Raw genomic sequence first — 23,723 nt, 5'->3', positions numbered from 1 at the left:
AAAAGTTAAAGCAACTAGGCTGGGCTATTTCTAGGGAAGAAAGAAACATTTATATATTCAGTTGAATGAAGCTGACCAAACTCAGAACTTTTGGAATATGAATGGCAATTTACATTGGTTTATTATTTCATGTATAACCCATTTAAAATGAGTTGGGAATTGAAGGATTTAATAAGTAGTAACAGGATAAACAAAACCATTCATGGAAGCAAAACGGAAGAACAATGGAACTTGAGCTTTTTCAATTCTGAATATACTAAAAAACAACACACGGTTAACATGCCATATACTACATATGGCAGTCTTTAATCAACCCTTAATTTACGGTTGGTAGAAACTGCCACGTTAACACTGTAATAACTGTGCAGTAATTTCTAGGGTTATCAGAACTTTTTAGCCAAAGATTCAGTAGAAGCCGTCAGACTCAGTAATAAAGGGATGTCAGTATGACCTTTTTTTTTTTTTTTTTTTTTGGCGTAGTTATTTCTTTGTATATTACCACCACTAAGAAACACACAGATGCATAACACGTACAAAAACTACTAGAGAAAATAGATTAAAAGAAGTATTAAAAACTTAAAATAACGAAGTCTCTTTCTAAATCCAAATTTATTCAAAAAGGAGAATACGCATGCCTTCATATGCATAGAAAACCAGATTATATACCAAACCAAAAGAAATCACCCTTGGTTTTCAATTCAAAAACTCAGCTCATACGGGGAAAAAGAGTGAAAGAAAGATGTGAACTTTCATAAACCTTTGTACAATAGAACGTATCTTTTTGAGAAGAGAGAGATTGTATAAATATTAAGCATCCACTACATTTAGCAATATGGCATCAACTTCAATACATGTTCATTACAAGGACTCCAAAACTGCATGACATGACTATAAGCCAAAAGAATAGTTACAACCTTTACCACTCCATCCATCCATCCTCATACCGAAAATATCCAAAGCACTCACCAACCTTCATCAAAAGATGGCCTTTATCCTGTTGGCACCTGACTAACATGTCAAATCTTTTCCATAAATTACACAAATGAGACTAAAACTCCTCGGTTGCCTCACTATACTTGTTTGTAGAAGAGGACATACGCCTGGTCATGCAACACCTTATTTGCACCAATGGCATTGACTGATGCATCATCATACCGTAGCCACTGACCGTTGGGATAGCGAGCATCGGCTGTATAGTGCCCCTTTGAGGGTTCCCTCCCATGGTGAGTGATTGTAGCAACAAGTTCATATTTTCGACCCTGTACAAAGCAAAGAAAGAGAAAAACCATTTAGCCTGTAATTCTATTACAAATATCCACATGCTTGCTTCGATTTGGCAGTCAAAATAGAATTATTAACCTCAAAACTTGATTGGGATATTAAGAAAGAATGTTACATGATAAATTTTGACGATTTCATTACAACATGATATTATAAGGAAATCGTTAGCAGAACATCCTAAAAAGATTATGTTGTGACATTTGTTCTCGAGATGCACAAGTAAAATACAGAGTAAAAATCACAATATCCAACCCCATCAAAAAATCCTATACAGTAGGTGCACATGCACAAATCAAAGGTAAATTCAAGGCAGGATTGCAAAGTAAAAGTAGATGCACAATTGCCCAACTTTTCAGCACTCCCATATAATTAAGTCATTTGCATAACACCTACACGTGTGAAGCATTAATATTTTGATTGGTCTTAGGACTTCTCTTCCCTAGGTCAGGTTCAAACCAAGCACCTATCTCAATCACAACCCACCACTCTACAACCTTAGCCAAGGGAAGGGAGGAAGATCAGCACCTCTTAAGACCAGTGGATCAACAAAAACTATAGGAAAGAAGCCACAATTATGTTGAATACACTTCCTATCAGTAAAGCAACATAAGAAGACATAAAGCAGCAGCTTTAGCCCAATACAAAATTAATCTACACTCTCTTTACCTCTAAAAAATAAAAATGGTGAACACCCAGCCAAGTTGCATGAAAAAATTATCAATCAATCTTAAAGGAGAAAATAGATTTATGCAAAGTGATTAACAAAGGAATAGTATCCATTTTAAAATTCTACGTGCATCTTCTTTACTAATTACTGTAAATCGGTGGCTAATGAATTAGTTTTCTATGATATATTTTCCATACAAGGGTAACTATATTTATATATATCCAATTCATAATAAACTTATAACTGACCAATGGTATATTAGACCATTACCAAACAGCCAAGGTAAAAGGATGACAACCACAACAACGGCTACTTCTAAAATAACTGACATCTTTTCTAATTATGCAATGGTCATAACTCCAGTATTCAGCACCCAGAGGAGCTAGATAATACCAAAGAAATTGTTCATAAAACAGAAGGGCATCATGCAGAAGGCAATAACTTCAATTTAAAAAAACAAACGACAACAGCAGAGTATTTATGTGTAATGATAACATAACACTAGGAGCATCACCTCAGTAGACGAAGAAACAAGTAGTTCACGACCCAACACCAATTCAAGAGGAAAGCGTACAGGCTTATGCAACTTCGTGCTTCCTTGGCTTCCATAACTAAAACGCATGAGGTGCAATATCAATATCTTTGAGAGACTCTGTATCTTAAAAGATTTGCTGGCAGTCACAACACCTGCCTGAAAACCATCAAAATTAAACAATATTTTAAAATCTGCAGCAAGAAGCATATGACCTAAATAGGTCATTTAAACTATTTAGCTAAGATCACAGATAAACATGCATGTACGCATGGAGACGTGTTGTGAGTGTATGCCTATGTCAGCAAAGGGCAGAGAGAGAGAGGAGTCTATCATTCTCAAACTAGCGATGGCTGTGCAGAGCTCTTGTTTTCTCTTCTTCCTCACTTATGCAGTCACTGATCTTGCAGATTCTTACCATTGTGACCACCCAACTGCATCTAATGCTTCATACAAAAATGCACCAAGACCCACACACTGACCAAAAAGACCAAAGAAAAAAAGTTACCTTTCCAGTTGTTGACGTTCGGTACCCCTCAAGAGATTCTGGTGCAGAAAACAAACGAAGTGCATCCTCAATAGTACGAACTGCTTCAGGATAAATATCAAGGTGCAGCAAAAGAAATGGTTGAACAGTAGCAGAAGCTTTATTTCCTGCTCCACACACATCGACATCAGGAGAAAAGAATACATAGAACTCATGACCAAAAGAAAAAGAGCAAGATATTTAATCCAAACTCTCTACAGAAATTAAAAGGTCAGATATGACAGATGTACAAGATTGAGGACATTTCTCAGCATTTCAATAGAACTACTATTTTTTTCCACAAACATATATGGGAAGTGAAAAACAAAATTAAGTATAGATATTTCCAGAGTAGGCCCAGAAAAAGACATCACTTAACTATTATTTTGCTTTTGTGATCAAGCTATTAAGAGTGAGTCATTTGGCATGGATTTTTGATGAATAATAAAAGCCCTCATACACTAAGAGTATTCAAGAGAGCCAAACACCCTATAGGCTTCTATAATCTAAAAAATTAATCAGATCTACCAGATTCACTGAGGCAAAATTAGGAACATGTACAATAACCCAATCCAAAAGATATCTTAGAAAAGAGGATTCTTGAGAAAGCATGTTGGACTCGCATTCCTCAAAGAGGTGTCCATTCCTTTATCTCCAAATGCTCCACATTAAGAAAGCATAAATAACTTTCTAGATTGCCTCTTTGGGCTGCCTCAACTCTTGAAATTTCCAGGAATGAAGTAGTTCTAGGATGTTACTAGGTATCACCCAAGAAACCCCGAATATGTTAAGAAACAAGTATTAGAGATCAGTAGTAAACATGCAATGGATGAGAAGGTGATTAATAGCCGCTTCTTTCTTTTTGCATAGGCAACACCAGTTAACTATAAACAAACTCCGCCATCTAACCATGAGGATTCTACCCTTTGCTGCTGTCCATAAGAAGAAAGCAATGTGAGGAGGGGCCTTAACCTTCCAAATACTTTCCAAGGGAACGAACAGTGCTCACCTAACTGTAACATTTTATAATAGCTCTTCACCGCAAAATTGTGGCTGCTAGCCAGTGTCAACAACATACCATCCCCCTTCTTTTGAATGAGTTTCCATGGAGTATAATAGATTGAAAAAGGAAACAGGAGAAAGGTCTCCACAACATACTATCCACTTCTCTCGGACGACTGTAACATTTGACATAGATGAAAACCAAATTGGTCCAAAAACCATGCACAAATACTTGAAAATAGCATAATATCTTAACTAAACATCTGGAATTGAAGAAACAAAACTACCTGCTTATCTAAAAACAACTTGGATACAACGGATGAGCTTGTTAGAGACATTTAAGGTGTAGTTTATAGAAAAGCTATCTAGCATGCCCAATTGTGCACATTCACTTTGAAGATCACTTTGTAAATGGTTCTTAGAGTGGAGGTATATTGGATAAAATGGTCATTGTGATTTCACATACATTTTCTTTTAATTTTAATTTTTTTTTTTGTCTGCATTCTGATTAACATACGAAAAGAAAAGATGAGAAAGAGATATAGCATTCTAAGGCAGTGAAAATGGAAAAGAACAATAACCAGCATACCCAAGTCGAGGGAACATAGAAAAAATTAAGACATCAAAAAAGAAAATCAACTGTAGTTGCATAAATGACAAAACTGCCCTACCTCTTGCCTTCACCAGACTTCTCAACTGTCCTCCAAATATATCACTTAGTTCTGAAGGAACAAAACTTTGAGTTCTTGTTACTGCTGATTTGTTCTTTCGGCCAACTGTCTCCCATTCATCATCTTCAGCAGAAGAAACTAGAGATGATTTGTTTCCATTAATGCTTCGAGAATGTCCTTCAAGTTTAAGTAACTCATCATGCATTTGATCCATGATGAAGCTTAGAAACTCCTGAGCATCTTCCTGCCTGAAAACGATAACACCAGAGACCAACTTAAATTAATCACAAACACCTAAAAATAAAATCACAGTTGACAGCAACCAATATCAGGCATAAAGATGATAAGCATGCTAGATTTACCATGCATTTTCCAACCTCTATTTATATTAGTCTTATAGGCTTCTTTTCTTTTTCCCCAGGGCTGACAAAATATTTACCAAATCAGCCAAACAAAAATTAAGATTTTTTTACCAGTAGGCCATTAACTTCTAATTTTCTCACTTATCAGCACCATATCTGGTATTCTCTGGTAAAAAAAAATATTGACAAGAATAGCATTAAACCATGCACCATGTCCATATTAGGAAATGACAGCTTCATAACAAAAGCAATAACCCTCTGACAGCAGAAAAACTTTCAGAAGTTGTTTAACATAATGCTAAAGTACAAAAGGAAAGCAAAGGAAATATAAAGATAGTCATGTTATGTCCAACAAGCATCAACCATGAGAAGGCACCGTATTTCAACAACATAAAGTTTTTGACAACCTAAACATGCCAATACACGGCTAAAAGGGGTCAAAGATGCAAACATGTCACTTGGTTACTATTCATTAAACTACAAGAAAAGATATAACTCCATAAAAAAGATGGAAGCAGGGGAGAAAAGAAATTCCACAGAATGACAGCAGACTTTATGTCTGTCTAATTATCTTCTTTTTGCCATAAATTTATCGACATGTTATTTCCATGCCACATCGTTGTCACTCGGTTACTATCCATTAAACTACAGTAACAGATATAACTTTAAGGAAAAATACACCATAAAAAAGAAGATGGTGGCAGGGGAGAAAAGAAACTCTCACGGAATGACAATAGAGTTTACGCCTGTCTAATTATCTTCTTTTTGTTATGTACTATAAGATTACAAATTGATAAGAAATCACCAAGTGTATATAATTATACTATCTCGCTGTGGTATTGTTACATACATCACACGAAGGATTGAAATATCCAAAGAAATTGTTATATTCAATCCAAATCATCACGCCAAAAATTGGATATGGATAATTTAGTCCACTCCAATCTCTGGATATGAAATGCAATGCAATAAAGGAACAAGCATTGAAACAGAACACGCACACACCTTGGTCTGCCTGAGATGCTGCTTGGCACATCTGGAGTAAAACATTTCAGAACCCCTTCAAACATGGCAGGCCTAAAAGGTCTACCAGTCTCAAGAATAACCATATCTTTCTTTAAGCTTGAATCATTTGGCATGTCAAAGTCAGCAATAAATTCGGCAAATGCAGTTAATGTCGGATAGCCAACCTAAAAAATCAAAGTACAAGATGGGCAGATTAGGCATGTATTGGAGACTATATTTTGACAGCATAGACATAACATACACAATTCCTGCAGAAAATATTAACATAAATGTAGAAAGAATAAATACAAACAATTGCATCAAGAAAATAGACCTTAGGGATGTTGCGAGTTCTCAATTCCTGCAGAAGCTGAACAAAAGGAGAGCAGGATAGAAGAGCCTGTAGTGTTGCATGAAGAAAGCACAAGTTCCCCGAGTTTATTAAACCTCTAGGTAATAGGTTTCTGGAAGACATAACAGGCCCATTAGATGTCTTCTGGAAGTCGTCTTTGGCGAGAAATACAGATGAATCAACATAATCTCCATTCAGCTCTGTGTTCTGCAATTTCAAGCTTAAAAACTGATTTGAGGGGCCATCCTCATTCTGGGATATAACCAACGAAGTTGAACCAATATCGTCTGGTTTCACTTCTTCACCATTAATATGAGGCGATCCGTGGCTGGAATCATCAATGGTTCCATTTTCTTTTGGAGTTTGAAGTGCTGCCGGTAAATGCTCGTTTGATATTTTAACACTCTTCAGCTCATTGTCCTTCTTAAGCATATTTGAGAGCGGAAGCACATTCGGATCTTTTGGAGAATCCAACTGTCTGCTTGATTCACCATGATTACCATCCAAAGATTTTCCAGGAACAAAATTCACTGAACCAAATTGCAATTCTCTCTTCTCCACCGGCTTTTCGGCATTCCTAGACGACTGCTTTAGCAGCAATGACTTGGTTTCATCTTCAGAGAATGACCCAAATACTAGCACCTTCTAAAGTGAGCAAACACCATGAAAAACAAACAGTCAAGCAAGAACAATAATCATAATAGCTTCACAGATCATACAAAAATCAGTATGAAACAAGCATTGGACATCTAATTACACATCAAACCATGTTATTTTGGAATCACATAACAAGTTAACAATGTTGCAAAATAAAAATATCACGAAAATTTGTAAAGACAGATGAACTGTTTCCTCATGCTTGATGCTTAAATCTTTTAAAAAAAAATGAATCAAGGGAGTTACAATAAAGGAAAATACCATTCAAGTAGGTATAAGACACTCAAAGAGAGATTGAAATCTTAGCCATACATGTCTTAATCATAATTAAGCAGGATAGATTCACCCAAGAGATCAACTGATGCCACATGAATAATTGATACTAAATCACCAATGCACTGGGTATCATCTGCATAGAATTGCATTCCACAAATGTCCATTTGCAATCTAGAGATGATATAAACTTCGGCGCACACCAACAGGTTTCCCCAATCATATAGCAGCCTTCACCAAAAGCAGAAGACGCCGATTGGCAAATTCTAACTCTGCATAACCAAAACCATATTCAAGTCTTTCCCTGGAATGCCGCTATATGCTAAAAGCTACGCTAACAGTCCACACAACTTGGAAGCCACCTTCAAGAATCTATAAACAACGACGATTTCTAATGCAAATAGCATTTGTATCAACTAGTTGAAGACAATTATCATTCCCTCAACCTCTTACCTCTCCTTCCATCTTCCAAAGGAAAAGCTTTAAAACAGATGTAAAAGCTTAAGCCAAAGTTACAACCTTATCCAATCAATGGTCAAGAACGACCTGCTTCAGGAGTTGGTGACATACTGCCTTTAAACCCCCAAAAGGTAACATGGTTGCCTCAATCACACAGTTGCTATAGCACATTGCTTGCCATTCATCTCATGTGTACCGCACTTATATGGGTACATGAGCTTTCTCTCTAGATGGAATCCATCAATGCCAATGTGCCATCATACCCGTAAAACATAAATTCAAAACCAAAAGAGCTATAAACTTGAGAATATTTACATCTCAGTAATCCACAATAGAAAATCGCAATTTTCTATTCTTTCTTATCCAACAAAACTTCCTAGGCGCAAAACCTTAGAACCCCTCCAATTGTCCTTTCATGCATGAGATAATCCACAATTCAAACATGAAAATAAAAATCCTTCTTCCAACTACATCTCATAAACTCAAACACCCACAAACCAAAAATACAAAACCAACATAAAAATTCAATCTTTAAAGAAAGAAAAAAGAAAACTCACCTTAGAAGCACTCATATTGTTGCTTAGAAGACAAAATATCCGAACCCAGAGCAGTTGAACAAAAAATAGATTTTAAAGCAAAAAAGTTTTGTATAGGAAAGGAAAGGAGAGCAGAGGGGACAAAGCTTAATGGGGTATTAGGAGGAGACCCTGAAGGAGCAGAGGAGGGAGAGGCGTCGATTGAAGACATGAAAAGAAGAGATAGCACTGAGCAGTGGCGAGAGAGAGAGAGCATTTAACGAAGGAAGGCTCCCTTCTTTGGCCCTCCTGATCAAGCACAAGCTTAAGCATTCCACTGCACACGCGGAGAAGAGAGATAGAGAATGGAAATTTTGTGGTTTCCTTGATCGGTTAGGGTTAGGTTTTCCTATTTTATTCGGAGTGATTGTGTTTTTTTTGACTTTTTGTTCAGATTACAATGACAGTAAAAATAAGCAATTATAAAAATAAATAAAGACAAGCATTAATTGGTATTCCTAACAAATGTCTACTAAATAATTATTGATATAATTGTTTGGTAAAGAGTTTTGTTGTGAATTTTGTGTGTGAATAATATTAATAAGAAGTGATTCATATAAAGTAAATATGAGTTTTGAATTTTTTTTAAAGAAAAGTGAATAAATTTTTTTGGTAATAATTTTAAAAAGATGTTGATTTTTTTCTTGGGAAATTTGAAAATAAGGCGAGATGGTTGCCAAATGGGGGTTTTTTGGAAATTATTGTGCAAAAGATTTTAGAACTTTTGGCTTTTCAATCTCTAAATATTCTTCGCAGATATCAATTAATCAAAAGGATTTTCGTGTGTCTTATTATTAAGATGAATACTATAGCTTCATTTGGCTTGTGGAATAATTTATTGGAATGGAATAGTTAATCCTATGTATAACTATTCTTTTGTTTGGTAAAATACTATTTCTGGGAATAGTTTATTCTCATGGGACTACTAATTCTATACACACAGAATTAGTTAAACCACTAAAAAATAAGTGGTTTAGCTAATCCTTAAGGAATGGAATACATTTTTAAAAAATACCAATATAATTTTTTAAAAAAATAAAGAAAAATAAAGTGGGTGGCTGGGGTGGTCGGCCACCCATAGAAGAGGTTGGGGGTGGTGTGAGTCCGTGTGACCACCCCCAAATGCCTTGAGGGACCACACTTGTCACATTTTCGGGCAACCACCAACGAAGCTCCTCTGGGGAGGTCATGGCCACCCCACAGGTCATCAGGGGCGGCCACTTCCGTGAGTGGCCAACAACTCATTTCAGGTTTTTATTTATTTATTTAATTATTATTTATATATGAGTTTGAAAAAAAAAATATATGGAGTTTTTCGTAATTTTAATTGAATTTCAATTTTTGCATGTATGTTGTTACCAAACTAAGGAATAAGAATATCTCTTCTATTTCTTGTTGTAACTATTCATTTTCCAATAGACTAGACATTTCACAAAGGAAACAAAGTAGTCATTTTTTATGGTGTTTTCCTTGTATTCTTCTCATCCTACGTAGATATTATTTTATAAAAAAATAAAATAAGAGACCAGTGTGTAAGTTTTTTTTTTTTTTTTTTTTTTTTCATAAAACAATATCCAATATTCACATAGGATGAAGAGAACACTAGAAATAACCATAGTGTTTCTTTATTGTTAACATATTTAAAAACAAATTACATAACTGATAACTCTTTAAAAAAAAACACTTCTCATAAATCACTTTCAATAAATAAACACAAGATATTTCTTTTAAAAAAAAAACTAAACTAAAACACAAGTCAATTTGTTCAACTATGAATGTTCCTTATTAGATATTAAAAAAAAGAGACATGTTACCCAACAATTTTCAACAATTTGTAAACCATCTTTTTTTTTTACAAATTCAATAGACAATCATTAAATTTGTAGACTCATGTAGTTCTACACAAATTTAATGGTAAATTCATTTATTCAATATGAAAATAGTTAAAAGGTGGTTGAAAAATAATGAATTATATCATTTATTTTTTTAAAAAAATTATTCAACTATCATGGTGGCTATCAAGGTCGTCTCACAACCGCTATGAGTAGGGACGGAAGTCACGGAACTGGGGAGGCATGGCCGGTGTACCCCGCCCCACACAAGGTACCTAACTCTAACTCCGTCCCTGATTGCAAGACCACCAAATCACCACAACAAACTTTTATTTTACTTGTTTTTTTTTTTTTTTTTTTTACTATGTAGATATATTTCTCGGATTTTTGTTTTTCAAAAACTATACCAAATTTATTTTCTTTGATAGACCCACTTACAATACTTTTTTAAATATGGCCTTCACCAAATAAATTCTCAATTTTTATATTTTTTGAAAACTCTTTACAAAACCCAAATTATTTGGTATATTTGGCAAACTTTTAAAAAATTATGTTCGTTTTTTAAATGTTAAAATTTTTTCTCAAACATCACTTATTTAAACCGATTTCGAATCTGGCCATATCACCCCCAACATAATTTTTTTTTTTTTAAAAAAAAAAAAAAAAAAAAAAAACCACAACTTTTTAAAAAAAACAAAACAATTTTCATAAAATGACAGAGTTTTTCTTTAAATTGGGTTGACGAAATTTCCTTTAATTTAGTTTATAAAAGTGACATGTGTCCCTTGAACATGTGAGATGCACATTTTTTTTAATTGCAGGAACAAAGTTTGAATAAATTTTATTAAAAACTCGTGCATCTCACATGTTATTAAAAAAATGGATACATGTCACTTTTATTGACTAGGTTTAAAGAAATTCCTCCAACTCAATTTTGAGGAAAACTTTGTCCAACTTTGTAATATTATAAACAAGAAATTTCAATAAATTTTTTAACATTCATATTTGGAAAGTGTGTTGTTCCAGAAGACTCACAGAGTAGGACATTTCTTAACAAAATCAACTCTATGGATTTTGCTATGGACTTCCTTAATCTGGTTGATCAATGATTTGTCATAACGTTATCTGTCTTAAATTGCCATATTTTTATAAATAACCATCAAAGGAAAACTTTTTTATATAAGAAAAAACACATTTCTAATTCTAATTTTACATATTTCCTCTAAAACAAATAAAAAAAAGGGACTACACGCGCAAACGACCCTTTTGGTCTTATGCAGCACGTGTGAATTAAGTATAACAAATAGGTGTGGAGAGTAGTACTACTCTTATTATTAAGAAAAAAAATAGTTTGTTTGCTCTGTATTTTTTTTTTTTTTTTAAGGAAAATCATTCTTATCTCATTAATAGAGGAATCAAGAGCATTAAAACTCTTACAATCACAGAACATAACGTTCTGAAAGATCCTACCCAAAGCTAAAAGATCAAAGTCGTAACTAAAAGATTATACATCAAAGACGCCAAACATCCGCTAACCTATAACTAATCTTCAGTTGGAATAACAGATCTGCGCTAGGCAGACACAAACTAATGCATAGGTAGCTCTTATTCCTTGACCCTGGGATCAAAAGGACCCCATGCCGACACACATCCTCCTGAACCCGAAAGCTAGGATATCGTTCACATTCACAACCCCAGGGGTCTGGACCAAAATAACAAGCGAGGAGATCAAGAGAGAGGACATGACCTTATTACAAGCGGCAAGAAAAACAAGAAAAATATAGGGAAAATCAAAACAATACAACTGAAAATTTAAAAATAGGAGCACACTAGGTGGATGACACCAGCCGGAAGAAAAGCCAATCGCGTGCTTGCTGGAAACCGATGCGTAGATGGCGTTGGAAGCACATCGTGGTGGGGACACGTGAAAAGACCCAGCAGACGACAGTAAACGGCAAAGCTGGCGCGGAGGAGATCGGGGGCGCACTCAAAGAAATTGGGGGGAAGTTTGAGTGAATTCCCCATGAGCGGCACCCACAAAGTGTGCCCAAACAAACACCTAGCAAGAAAAAATAAACAAGCAAACAAAGAACAACAACAGGGAAAAGAAAGCGAAATCCAAAAACAACCAGAAAAAAGAAAAGAAACACAGATCGGGGAAGAGAGGGGGGGAAGGAAAATGGGGAATGGAGAGGGGAACAGATCAAGGAAAGAGAGGGGGAAAGAGAGGAGGGGGGGAGGGGGAGAAACCCCTCCCCCTCAGCTGTGCGGCTTTGTTTGCTCTGTATTGTTTCTGGTCTATGTTATTTTCTGTTTGTGTTGGCTTTTGTGTGCGTTTTAGTTTTTATTGTTATTTCTTACAATTTTGTAAATTTTGTAAATTTTCAAATTATGTAGTTTATAGCTATAGGTATCGAAACGCTTGAAAAATATCATACATTAAAAATGTCGTATGTTATCCAAGTAGCTACAAAAAATTTCCTTTTCCAAAAGATTTTTTCTTCACTTTTGTCGAGACCCTTTTTTCTTTGGAAAATCAAAAGATAGTTTTTAACCGAAAATTTGTTTTTAACATAGAGTAAAAACTTGGTGAAAATATATTTAGAGCCTATTTGAGATTGCGTTTAAGGGGTCTAAAAGTGCTTTTAACACTCAAAAAGTCAATTTGAAGAAAAAAGTACTCGTTTGATAAAAAAATTAAAAGCGCTTTTAAGGGTCTAAAAAGCTTAAAAATGACCAAAATGCACTTTTGGTAAAAGCTTAAAAATGACCAAAATGCACTTTTGATAAAAGCTTAAAAATGAAACTTTTGCCCAAAAGCTCTTTTTTACTTAAAAACTATATTTCTAGAACGCAATCCCAAATATGCTATTAGAGCATGTTTGAGATTGCGTTTTAGGGGTCTAAAAGTACTTTCAATACTTAAAAAGTCTATTTGAAGAAAAAAATATTCGTTTGGTAAAAATATTAACAGCGTTTTTAAAGGTCTAAAAAGCCAAAAAATGACTAAAAAAGCACTTGGCAAAAACTTAAAAATAAAGCTTTTACTTGAAAGCTTTTTTTGGCTTAAAAATTATATTTACCAAACGCAATCACAAACAAGGCTCTTAATTATCATGTGTAACATACAACCTTTTTAATAAGTAGGGTTTTAATGTCTAAAAATAGCATAAATTTGTTCTCTAAAAATAAAGAAAGAAGCCGAAATTCAATAATTTGAGAATTGATTGGAGATCCTAAATCCCTGATCCTATATATAAATATTTTGAAAACTATGATCATCTTTATACCATTTAATGCCCCTCAAAATCACCAAAAGAGAGAAGGAAAAAAAAAAAAAACAAGAAAAACGGCTAAATTCATCTTCATCACTTCAGACTTGCAACTCTTTCCTTCCAAATTTCAAACACACGCACGCTCAACATGCCCAACCACCACCAGCACCACCTCCAGGCCTTGCTCCGCTCCACCCCACCTTCTTCATCCTCCTCTGCCCACTCCTTCACCTCGAAGCTCCTCCTCCTCCTCACCATCCTCCCTCTTACCCTCGCCGCCTTGGCCTTTGTCCTCCAATGGCGTGGTGGAGGCCTCACCGACCCCACCACCCGTTGGGCTCCTCCGGGGTCCCAGCACCTGTTCCCTGGCATGGACCCCTCCCCTCTCTCCCCCACCGCCCACCGCCACTCTTCGTCGTCTGATTGCGTCAATCTCGGCCGTGGATCTTCCCCTTCGTTCCCGTACTACCAAGGCTGGAAGTTCGACTCCGTGGCCAATCTGAGGCCCAAGGTTCGGTTTTGTTGTGAAATTCTACGGTTTTTTGTTATGTTCATGTGTTTCTGTATTTTGCTCTTTAACATCCAATCTAAGATCGTAAGTTTGATTCGAAGTGATATTTTGGTTTCTGGGGTTGTTTTGTTTCTGGCTTTTGCTCTTTATGCTCCATCCTAGTAATAAAAGTTTAACTCTTAGGTGAATTTTGGGTTATGGGATTGATCTGTTTCAGGGTTTTGCTAATTTGCTCTTTATGATTCGGATTTTAGTGCTAGTACTGGTCCAATTTGAGGCCTAAGGTTCAATTTTTTTTCGTGAATTTCTTTTTATTTTTTAGAGGTTAGTGTGTTTCTGGGCTTTGCTCTATATGCTCCAATGTACGACCAAAAGTTCTACTCGTTGTGATATTTTGATTTATGGGGTTGATCTGTTTCAGGGTTTTGATTCTTGTGATTCGGATTTTAGTGTCGGTATTGGTCCAATCTGAGGCCCAAGGTTCGGTATATTTTTTTGGGTGAAATTCTTCGCTTTTGAGGTTGATGCGTTTCTTGGTTTTGCTTTTTATGCTCCAATCTTAGACCAAAATTTTGACTCTTTACTGATATTCTGGGTTTTGGGGTTGGTCTATTTCAGGATTTTGATTTTTGTGATTCGGATTTTTGAGGCAAAGTTTGGTTCTTGGTATTTGGTAATATTTTGGATTTTGGGTTTGGTGTGATTCTGGGTTTTGCTCTTTGTGGATTGGGTTTTTGTGAATAACTGCTAGATTTCGTAATGTGAGGTTGTTTATTTCTTGTGTGAGTGACTGACAGTTACCATTTGTTTGGTTGCTGAGAAAAAAAATCGAGGTCAAGTAAATGGGGTCAAAGTGTTGAAGTTTTTGCTTTACCTTCTTGTGGTTGTTGGAACTGAGCTCAACCGAGGTCATTAGTATGTTATGCTTTATAGAGTGGTGGGTCATTTGCTGGCCATAAGGTTGGTTCTTGGTGACATTGTTGGGTTTGGAAATTTTCTGAATCTGGGCTTTATTTTTTAACTGATCTTTTGGCGGGTATGAGTATTTTAGTTGCCTTCATTATGAATGTTTTAGTCGCCTTCATAGTGGGAGACCGAGAGATTGGTTATGAGTCTGATATGGATTATTGGATCGATCTGATATTGGGCTTTGCTTTCCGGAAATTGGTATTTGAGTCAGAGATTAGTCCAATTTACTACTTCTTAAAGTAATATTATGGATTTAATGTAAGGTCCTATTCCTTTCCATGTAATGCAAATAATGCAGTTTTGCTTCTGAATGTGCAGATATGTATTACGACAAGCACTTCAGCTGGATTAGATCAGATCTTGCCATGGATGTTTTATCATAAGGTTATTGGAGTCTCAACCTTCTTGCTTTTTGTGGAAGGAAAGGCTGCATCTCCGGATGTGTCGAAAGTTCTGGAATCTATCCCAGTAAGTCAATATGTACCACTGCTCTGGCTGCTTGAGTTCGTTTAAGTCAATATGTTTCTCTTGCATATTTTTTGAAGTTGCTCTACTCTGATTTATATATGTTTATTTTCGAAACCTCTTTAAGCATGATTTTTTTGTTGCTTTCTCAGGGAGTAAAAGTGATTTATAGAACAAAAGAGCTGGAGGAGCAACAGGCTAAGAGGTTTGTTGACTTTTACTTTTGTGGTTGCATCATGCATGTTTGATTTGAAGTTCTTAGGTACCTTATCTAGGTATTTCTTCACTAGTTTTCTGTTATCCTCGAAGTTTTGAACAACTATGGAGAGGAGAGATGAATATAGATATATGTAATTTCTTCTTCTATTAATTTTATCAAATTTTATTTTTTCCTTTAAAGTTTAGTGTTATATTACCCTTTTCTATGTGTACTTAGCTTTTAGATCATTTACATTTTTGTTTTTAGTTTTACTTCTGTGTCTTTCTTTCCTTCATCTTGCTGGAACATTATTGATGTATTTGATGTGAGTAACTTCAAATTTCCAGCATTCAATACAAGATATTTGTTTTTAATTCGTTGATATATTTCTTATACTGCCTCTTTTTAATTGTTTTTAAGATATTTGTTTCTTTTAGTTATTTATCTTTTTTGCCTGTTGTTTGTCGTATTGTCAGCCGGATTTGGAATGAGACATGGCTTTCAAGTTTCTTTTACAAACCTTGCAATTATGAGCTATTTGTAAAGCAATCTCTCAATATGGAGATGGCTATTGTAATGGCACGGGTATGGAAGACAATATTCTCATGTATCTTGTACCTCTATTTTTAGTCTTACGTTTGATGAATAAATTGAGTTAATTTTTCTCAAGATGCTCTCTTGCTTATTAAATATCAGGATGCTGGCATGGAGTGGATAATTCATCTGGACACTGATGAGTTATTACACCCAGCTGGTGCTCGGGAATATTCCTTGAGGCAGTTGCTGCTTGATGTGCCTGGGAATGTGGATATGGTTATATTTCCAAACTATGTGAGTGAAACTGTTTAGATTTGTTATAATCATATGGACGGGGTAATATATGAAATGCATTACTTATTAAAAAAAAATATATATGGACGTGGTAATATGCAGTTAGGGAACTTGTAAAAGATGCTTTAACGTGCTAGTCCTGTCATTCTTGCATACTATCTTCTTCTATGAGCCATGTCATTTGTTACTTGTATTATAACTAATTATGATAATTGTAATTTTTAGGAGAGCAGTGTTGAAAGAGAGGATGTTAAGGAACCTTTTAGTGAGGTAAATCTTCTTTATCATTCAATGTCCTTGCTTTCACTTGGTACAGTAGATTTCATTATAGAACCCTGAAGGTCAGGTGACCATGATATACCTTGGCCTTTATGAATATTGTGTGTTCATGTTCGTTGTTGTTTTTTTCCTTAAGTAAACTAGACTCATATGTCCAATATTTGCATGTTCATTATCATGATGAGTTCACAAATTTATGGATTATTCATCAGTAATGCCTAGAAGCCAATATTCCTGATTGATTGATCTGCAGGGAGACATGGTTATTGCAATATGTATATCTAATGATGGTTTTATATCTTTCTTTTTTGGTTATTTACCAATGAACATCAGAGCATTTTAGAATGTAAACCTAGTTACCTTGTTGCCTAAACCTATGTTTTCCATTGAGCCTGTCAACGCTCCAGTTTGTTAGTTATATCATTTCTTAAAAACTAGTCTCTGGTTTGGTAAAATTATTTTCTGTGGAGTGCGTGGGCACAATATTGTGTATCAGATTGGATTTTAGAAGATAGTTAAAATGTGTGCAAGTTATAGGCAGTTAAACGATGGAGATAGCTCTGATTGTCAAAAGATATAAGGCATTGTGGAACATCAAGTAAATGGGACAAGGCTTGGTTGGAGATGATGATTCTTCAAAACATTCAATATTTTAATTAATATTATCAGCATTAGGTGAATAAAAGTATAATTACGTTATAATTTATTATTTGCCCCGAGTTTGGTCTTCTTCAATTTAGTTGCTTGCTATGTAACTATAAAGAATGTGTCCACCTTAGCAATGGTCTTCTTCAAAGACTCACTATGAAATTTCAAAGCACCTTAGCAATTAAACTATATTCCAGAATCAAACAAATGCCATATTAGTTGACTTCAATTTGGTTGTGCTTGTATAGACTTATCAAAAAAAATTTGGTTGTGCTTGTATAGCTCCAACTAGCTGTATGACCCCTTCCATGTTAAATTTCAAAGCACTTTAGCAGTTGACATATATTCCAGAATCAACAAACACCAAATTATCGACTCCAAATTGGTTGCTTGTATAGCTCCAACTAGCTGGGTGACCCCTAACTCAACCTTGCAAAACGATATGTAATGAAATTTTCCTGCATTTAGAATTTTCAATTGGGTTCTTTACAGATCTAAGCTTGACACACAAGGAAGCTTGTTTGTGGATTTTTTGGTTTTGGAATTCAAGAGTTGAATCGGATTGACCCTCAAAGTGGTTTCTTCAATCGGTGCTTTGTCTATAGCATTTTATTTTCTTTCCTGTTTACTGATAATTATTTATCTACATAATTTTGCGTTGACCTCCTGTAGTAAAGTAACACAGTTAATGTGATAGATTGGTTCATTTATTAGGAACTTTTGATTAGTTTATGAGATTCAAAGCTTGAGCTTCATAAGAGGAATGATATTGTGATCTTTGTTGATTGGAGGGCATCTTGGTGGAGAGGAAGTGGTGGGCTTAGGTTAGGGAAAGGAATGCATGGTAAGGAATGCACAATGGACAACTTCCATTTTAAAAAAACTGTTTTGTAGTAATGAGTTGTCACATAATTCTATTTGCTGCTGTAGTTAGACAAATGTGGTAGGAGTCTATTTATTGTCTTGCAAAATGTTGTGTCATATGTTTGCATGTCTTTGAGGATACCTGTGTGGTATTTAATGTAGGTCTTTGCATGTTCTTGTACACAAACAGGTATCAATGTTCAAGAGGAATTATGACCATCTTCCAAAGGACACGTATTTTGGCATGTACAAAGAATCAACTCGTGGCAATCCAAACTATTTTTTGACTTATGGAAATGGCAAATCAGCTGCTCGGATTCAAGACCATCTTCGCCCTAATGGTGCACACAGATGGCACAATTATATGAAAACCCCAAAGTATGTTAATTTCATAGTGGAAGAAAAAAAAGCAGTGTATTTATAATTGGCTTTCTGATATCAATACTTTATTCATGTTATTTCTGCTAGTGAAATTAAATTGGAGGAGGCTGCTGTTCTACATTACACATATGCCAAGTTTTCAGACTTGACCTCTAGACGCGACCGGTGTGGCTGCAAGCCTACGAAGGAGGATGTCAAAAGATGTTTTATGTTGGAATTCGACAGATCTGTGAGTCTAGTGATTTTACTTTTGCTTCTTTTTTTCTTCTATTACTAGTACCATTAATGAACATAATGAGTCGCAAGAAAAGGATTACAGATTTTTTTATCACAGACTACATAGTTTGTTCATGTGCAATGTGGAGCAGTGTCAGTGACCACTAGGAGGTGCTAAAGTGCACATTGTAAGCACTTAATCTAGAAAGCAACACCAACCATACAGATTAAGTTCGTGTGAAATTCTAGAAGCCTAGCAGAAGCTATAAGGGAAAAGGGGATAGATGATGTAAAAACTAACCACATATAAGTAAATAATAAGGCTCAAGTGAATGATGATGCTACCTCTTGTTAATGGTTAATTTTAATACAAACCAATTAGTGGGGGAATGCTGGATTGACCTGGGAAAGTGGTGACTACAATGCATAGTTGTTAGTTAACTTTGAAATCCTGGAAAAGGAGGCTTCCAATACTGCTGTTGGATGAGGCATATATATAGTTTATTGGTTTTGATGTTAGTCTGCCATGTCAATGTTGATCTCCTGTAGCTTGAGTGAATGCCAAAGAAGGGCTTAGTTTGTAGGAGTCATCCTGGCTTCCAGTAGTTGACTATGTTTTGTTTTGGATTGCATTTCCTTCATCATACTAAGTAAACACAATACATTGCAGGCATTCATAATTGCTTCAACTGCAACAGAGGAAGAAATGCTCAACTGGTAAATATTTGAATGGAGAAAATAATTTCGTTCCTTTCCCCATTTCTGTGTTCTATTTTCATTTTGTACCCATTGTAGTTTTTTGAATTTTCAAATCTCAGATTTCTGAAGGAACTCTGGGCATGAGCATACATACATCTTTTTCGTCTTTGCTTGTGAATTAATATATTTTTTGGCCTTTTTGTTCAACTAGGTACCGGGAACACATTGTGTGGGGTGACAAAGATATAAAAATGAAGCTACTGAGGAAGGGTATCTTAACTCGCGTATATGCTCCCATGGTAAGCATGGTTCTTCAATCTTAGAGAAAGGGTGGAAAAACTAGAAAATTAAATGAAAAAAAGAGAGAAAGAAAGCAAGCAGGTAAAGACAAAGTTGTAAATGAGATTTATCAATTTCCCCCATTCGGTGCCTGGCAGAAAATTGGTGTATGCCTGTTTTCTTTTTCCTTCAAATGACAAGAGCTCTTTGTAGTTTTGCTTGTTGATTGTGTAAAAAATGAATTTGTTCCCATAGCTTTGTAAGGTTTCCCCCTCCCCAAATGAACCTTTTAATATTAATATTAGTATATTATTATTATTTTTCTGCACCCGGGTTCCCTTATTTATTTATTTTTTTATTTCTTCCTTAATTTTAATGTTATTATGCGTTTCAGGCCATAATACAAGGTTTAAGGGAGTCTGGTGTCTTCAGCTCTGTTATTGCATCTGCCCCAACAACTCTTTCCAAGGAAAAATTTTTGTCGTCCATTGTTAGTAGCAACTCATCTAGAGCTGTTGCCTCTGAATCCCTTCCCTCAAGAAAGATCGGTGGACGCAAAGGGTATCAGGCTACACTTAGGAAGATCTTGGATATTGAATCTGCTGCATCTTATGAAGCAGCTGTTCCACCATTGTCCCCCCCAGGAATGGATGATGACCACCACATCTTAGATGTGTGACATATCTCCTACAACGATTGCTTCTTCTTCTCCTTCTTCTGCCTATTTGGATGGTTTTTCGATCATGTCCATGCACTTTCTAGGGAAGAATCAGGAGAGAAAGAAAGAGCAGGCAGACTTGTTACAGGGGTGGTTTCATTATTTTTTCCCGATCGCCGTCCAAGCACTAGTTTACGATTACGAAATTGATTTGTGGGTCAAGCCTTGAGTTGGCAACTTGGCTGTAACCAGAAATCTATGGTCTCTATTCTTGTGTATAGAAAGTAAAATGTTTACAGTGCCAAGGGATATTTTCAGGTTACTGCTGTGTGTATGTATACCTTGAACTCTATTCTAACTGATTTCTTATTGGAATCTGCTTTAGAGAGCCATGCAAGGGGGAGTTAGAACCTCCACCTCACTTATAATGGGGTTTAGTTTCACAGTTGAAGTTCTTTTTTGTATCCAAAAGTTAATACAGAATGGTTGTCTTCTCTACTGTACTTAATGGAGAACGCCAAAATTGAGAAAGCTCTGCTGGTGTACCAATAGAAGTACTACTGTCGAAAGATAGGAATGCAGGCATCTTTTGTCTATCAATCGATAATAAGAATTGATTCAATATAACTAAATGCTGGGATTTTGCCTTTTTTGGGTGTTATGGAGTAATTTAATGAAGATTCTCATCAAACTTGTAGTGTTTTCTATGTGATTTTTATACAAATATTCTTCTGATGATGATTCAAACAGCTAGCAGTATATATTCTGCACCAAAGGAGAGCGGTGGAGTTTCATATGCCTATTTTAGTCACTTTAGTAGGGGTTCACCTCATATTCCGATCTCCTTACCATTATCTTTTTCAAGTGGTGGGGCTTCATGTTTCACGCCAGTCATTCTTCTAATCTTAACAATAATTGTAGGATAAAAACTGTAGGACAAATCTTATAAGCTATATTTAGTAAAGCTTCGTGTTTGATGCTTCAGAGGTTTTAAGTTGGAATATTTGCACAAAAATGTCTAAAATGTCATCTTTACTGATATAACGAGTAACAAATTTTAAGAAAAACGTCAATTTGTTAGATTATACTAACCTAGTTCTTGGTTTAGTGGGAATTCAAGTTTTAAGAGTAGTCATTATGGAAGTGAGACTAGGGGTCCGTTTGGGATTCTGGTTTCAATAAGTGCGATTTTAAAAATAGCGTTTTTGAAATCGCTACTTTTTAAAATCGTAAAGACGTTTTGGTAAAACATACTAAAAAATATTTTTTTATTAAATATTTGTTATGCGAATTCACGATTTTGGTTTAAATTCGTACTTTTTCAAATAAGCATCCCTAGTCTGCTTATTGAAATTGCAATTTTTTTTTTCTTATTTTAAATTAAGTGTTTTTTAAATTGTAATGCCAAATGCCTTACGTTTTGCCATATCTTTTAGAAATGTAGATTATTCATGCGAAATTGCAATGTCAAACGCCTTACGTTTTGCGATATCTTTTAAAATCGCAGATTATTCTTGCGAAATTACAATGCCAAACGCCTTACGTTTTGCGATATCTTTTAAAATCGCAGATTATTTTTGCGAAATCACAATCTCAAGCACACCCTAAGAGTGTGTTTGATCCCGTGATTTTGCAAGTCAAAAACACATTTTTAAACAAAATTTCAGAAAGCGTACCATTTGGGAGTGGGTTTGGAAAATAAAAAAGTGTAAAAAAATTCACGTTTTAAAAAAACGCAGGCTAAATCAACTGAACATACACCAACATTGGACCCTTTTTAGTTTTTAGCTAGTTTTGAGTTCAGCCGACACAATTGAGAACATGCCTAATCTTACTTTATATGGATTAAGTCTAATCTAATTGAGATTTAACTTTTGATTCTGATTCTTGAAGGTGGGCACATGAGAAAAAGCTAGCTATGAAACATTAGCCCACCCCAACAAGAATAGCAAGTTTCCACATAGAAATTCCTTCACCCATATGCATGCATATATACACTCTCCGAATGGAGGGGAGCAGGATCAGTTGAGTGCAAATACATCTTTGACAAGCAAAGGTGCTGCTTTTGCTCTTCAATGGCGCAGGACGGATACAAGCATGTTGTGCCACAGGAAAAAAGTGTCAAGCACCAGCCCCAAGAGAAACAACTGCATTTACAGACACAGCACCAGCCAGGAACAGGTCCTCTCTCTCTGTCTCTCTCTCAAATACACAGAAACATGTTCTTGGCATTTTTTTTTTTTTACTTAATTTCTTCCATCAGGATATTGAATTGCTTGTGTTGTGCTATGTTGAATGATGCACCAAAAACTCCCAACAGAAGAAGCTGCAGTTCCCAGAAAGGAGGGTGGAATTTCTGTTGATGACCACCACATACAGAGAACCTTTTGTGACAACTTGTAAGCTTAGTGTTTGTTAAACATTATCATCATCATCATCATCATCATCATCATCGTTTTTCAATTTAAATCCACCAAAAATGTTGTTCCTTCTTGTAAGCTAGTTTTGAGTCACCCCAAGAAACAGATCTTTCCATAATGTAATTTTAAATTCTCACTATATTTTTGTTGAAACAATTCTGTTTCTTTGTCCACTTTGCAGCCTCTATTATCTATCCTGTGGTTGCATCTGCGATGCTTACTCTAATGTTCAGACAAAATAAGAAGTTGCAAGATGGAGACATATTTCTTCCTTGGACATTGCACAAATAAGAAAATCTATTGGACAAGGAATTTATGTATGTTATTGTACTGTCAAATATTGAGTTGAGAATAAGCATTGTTAGTTATTGTGTTTTGGAGAGTGTTTTTTGTTTTTGGTTTGAAAAAGTGTTACGATGTAAAAAGGTAAATACTGTTTTCTTATTTTTACTAGTTTTTTGAGTTTGAGTTGTTTGTTAATGTTTTTATTTGAAAAAGGGATGACAACAAAGTCTTTGAAACACAAATTTGCACCTTTGAATCAGAAAGTTCACAAGCCATGAGCCATATTTAGTATGCTAGTACTTTGTTGTGCAAGAACATCCACTTTGTATGAGTAATTTATAATCGTTAGAGGAATAAGGTGCAATTAGATTGCTTATTGCACGTCCTCACGTGAAAAGGCATTTGAGCCCTATCTTGTTTGAACAGGTGCCCGAGTTTCTTCCCGAATAGGAAAAGGCCCGTTGAGTAAATTTTGCGGACATCTATTTTATTCTTTGGGTATAAACCTAAATGAGTTGTGCAACAACACCTTTTGAATTATTTGTTAATG

At 35.3% G+C, this 23,723-nt stretch overlaps 2 protein-coding genes and 1 long non-coding RNA gene across 3 annotated transcripts; 2 read left to right on the top strand and 1 right to left on the bottom strand.

Moving 5' to 3' along the window:
- Positions 1-743: 743 nt before the first annotated feature.
- Positions 744-8,730, bottom strand: UBP24 (ubiquitin-specific protease 24). The gene is made up of 7 exons (XM_059596502.2): positions 8,345-8,730; positions 6,381-7,043; positions 6,047-6,231; positions 4,680-4,927; positions 2,989-3,134; positions 2,463-2,639; positions 744-1,259 (listed from the first exon to the last, which is right to left on the bottom strand). Exons 1-7 carry the CDS (start codon positions 8,357-8,359, stop codon positions 1,071-1,073), a joined length of 1,623 nt encoding a protein of 540 aa, XP_059452485.2. The 5' UTR covers positions 8,360-8,730; the 3' UTR covers positions 744-1,070.
- Positions 8,731-13,526: 4,796 nt separating this feature from the next.
- On the top strand, positions 13,527-21,116 carry LOC132188284 (glycosyltransferase-like KOBITO 1). The gene is made up of 11 exons (XM_059602707.2): positions 13,527-13,980; positions 15,268-15,417; positions 15,567-15,619; positions 16,090-16,198; positions 16,310-16,444; positions 16,670-16,714; positions 18,426-18,613; positions 18,704-18,845; positions 19,503-19,549; positions 19,743-19,830; positions 20,205-21,116. The coding sequence occupies exons 1-11, from the start codon at positions 13,618-13,620 to the stop codon at positions 20,487-20,489; spliced, it is 1,605 nt and encodes a 534-aa protein (XP_059458690.2). The 5' UTR covers positions 13,527-13,617; the 3' UTR covers positions 20,490-21,116.
- A 1,355-nt stretch (positions 21,117-22,471) lies between these two features.
- LOC148587255 (uncharacterized) lies at positions 22,472-23,257 on the top strand. Its single transcript, XR_015911362.1, has 3 exons — positions 22,472-22,649; positions 22,789-22,867; positions 23,070-23,257. It is a non-coding gene; the product is annotated as an uncharacterized LOC148587255 (long non-coding RNA).
- Positions 23,258-23,723: the final 466 nt, after the last annotated feature.

The sequence above is a fragment of the Corylus avellana genome, chromosome 2 (assembly GCF_965113065.1).
Source record: "Corylus avellana chromosome 2, dhCorAvel1.hap1.2, whole genome shotgun sequence".
NCBI classification, from domain to species: Eukaryota; Viridiplantae; Streptophyta; class Magnoliopsida; order Fagales; family Betulaceae; genus Corylus; species Corylus avellana.
This window is presented reverse-complemented; position numbering and strand designations above follow the sequence as displayed.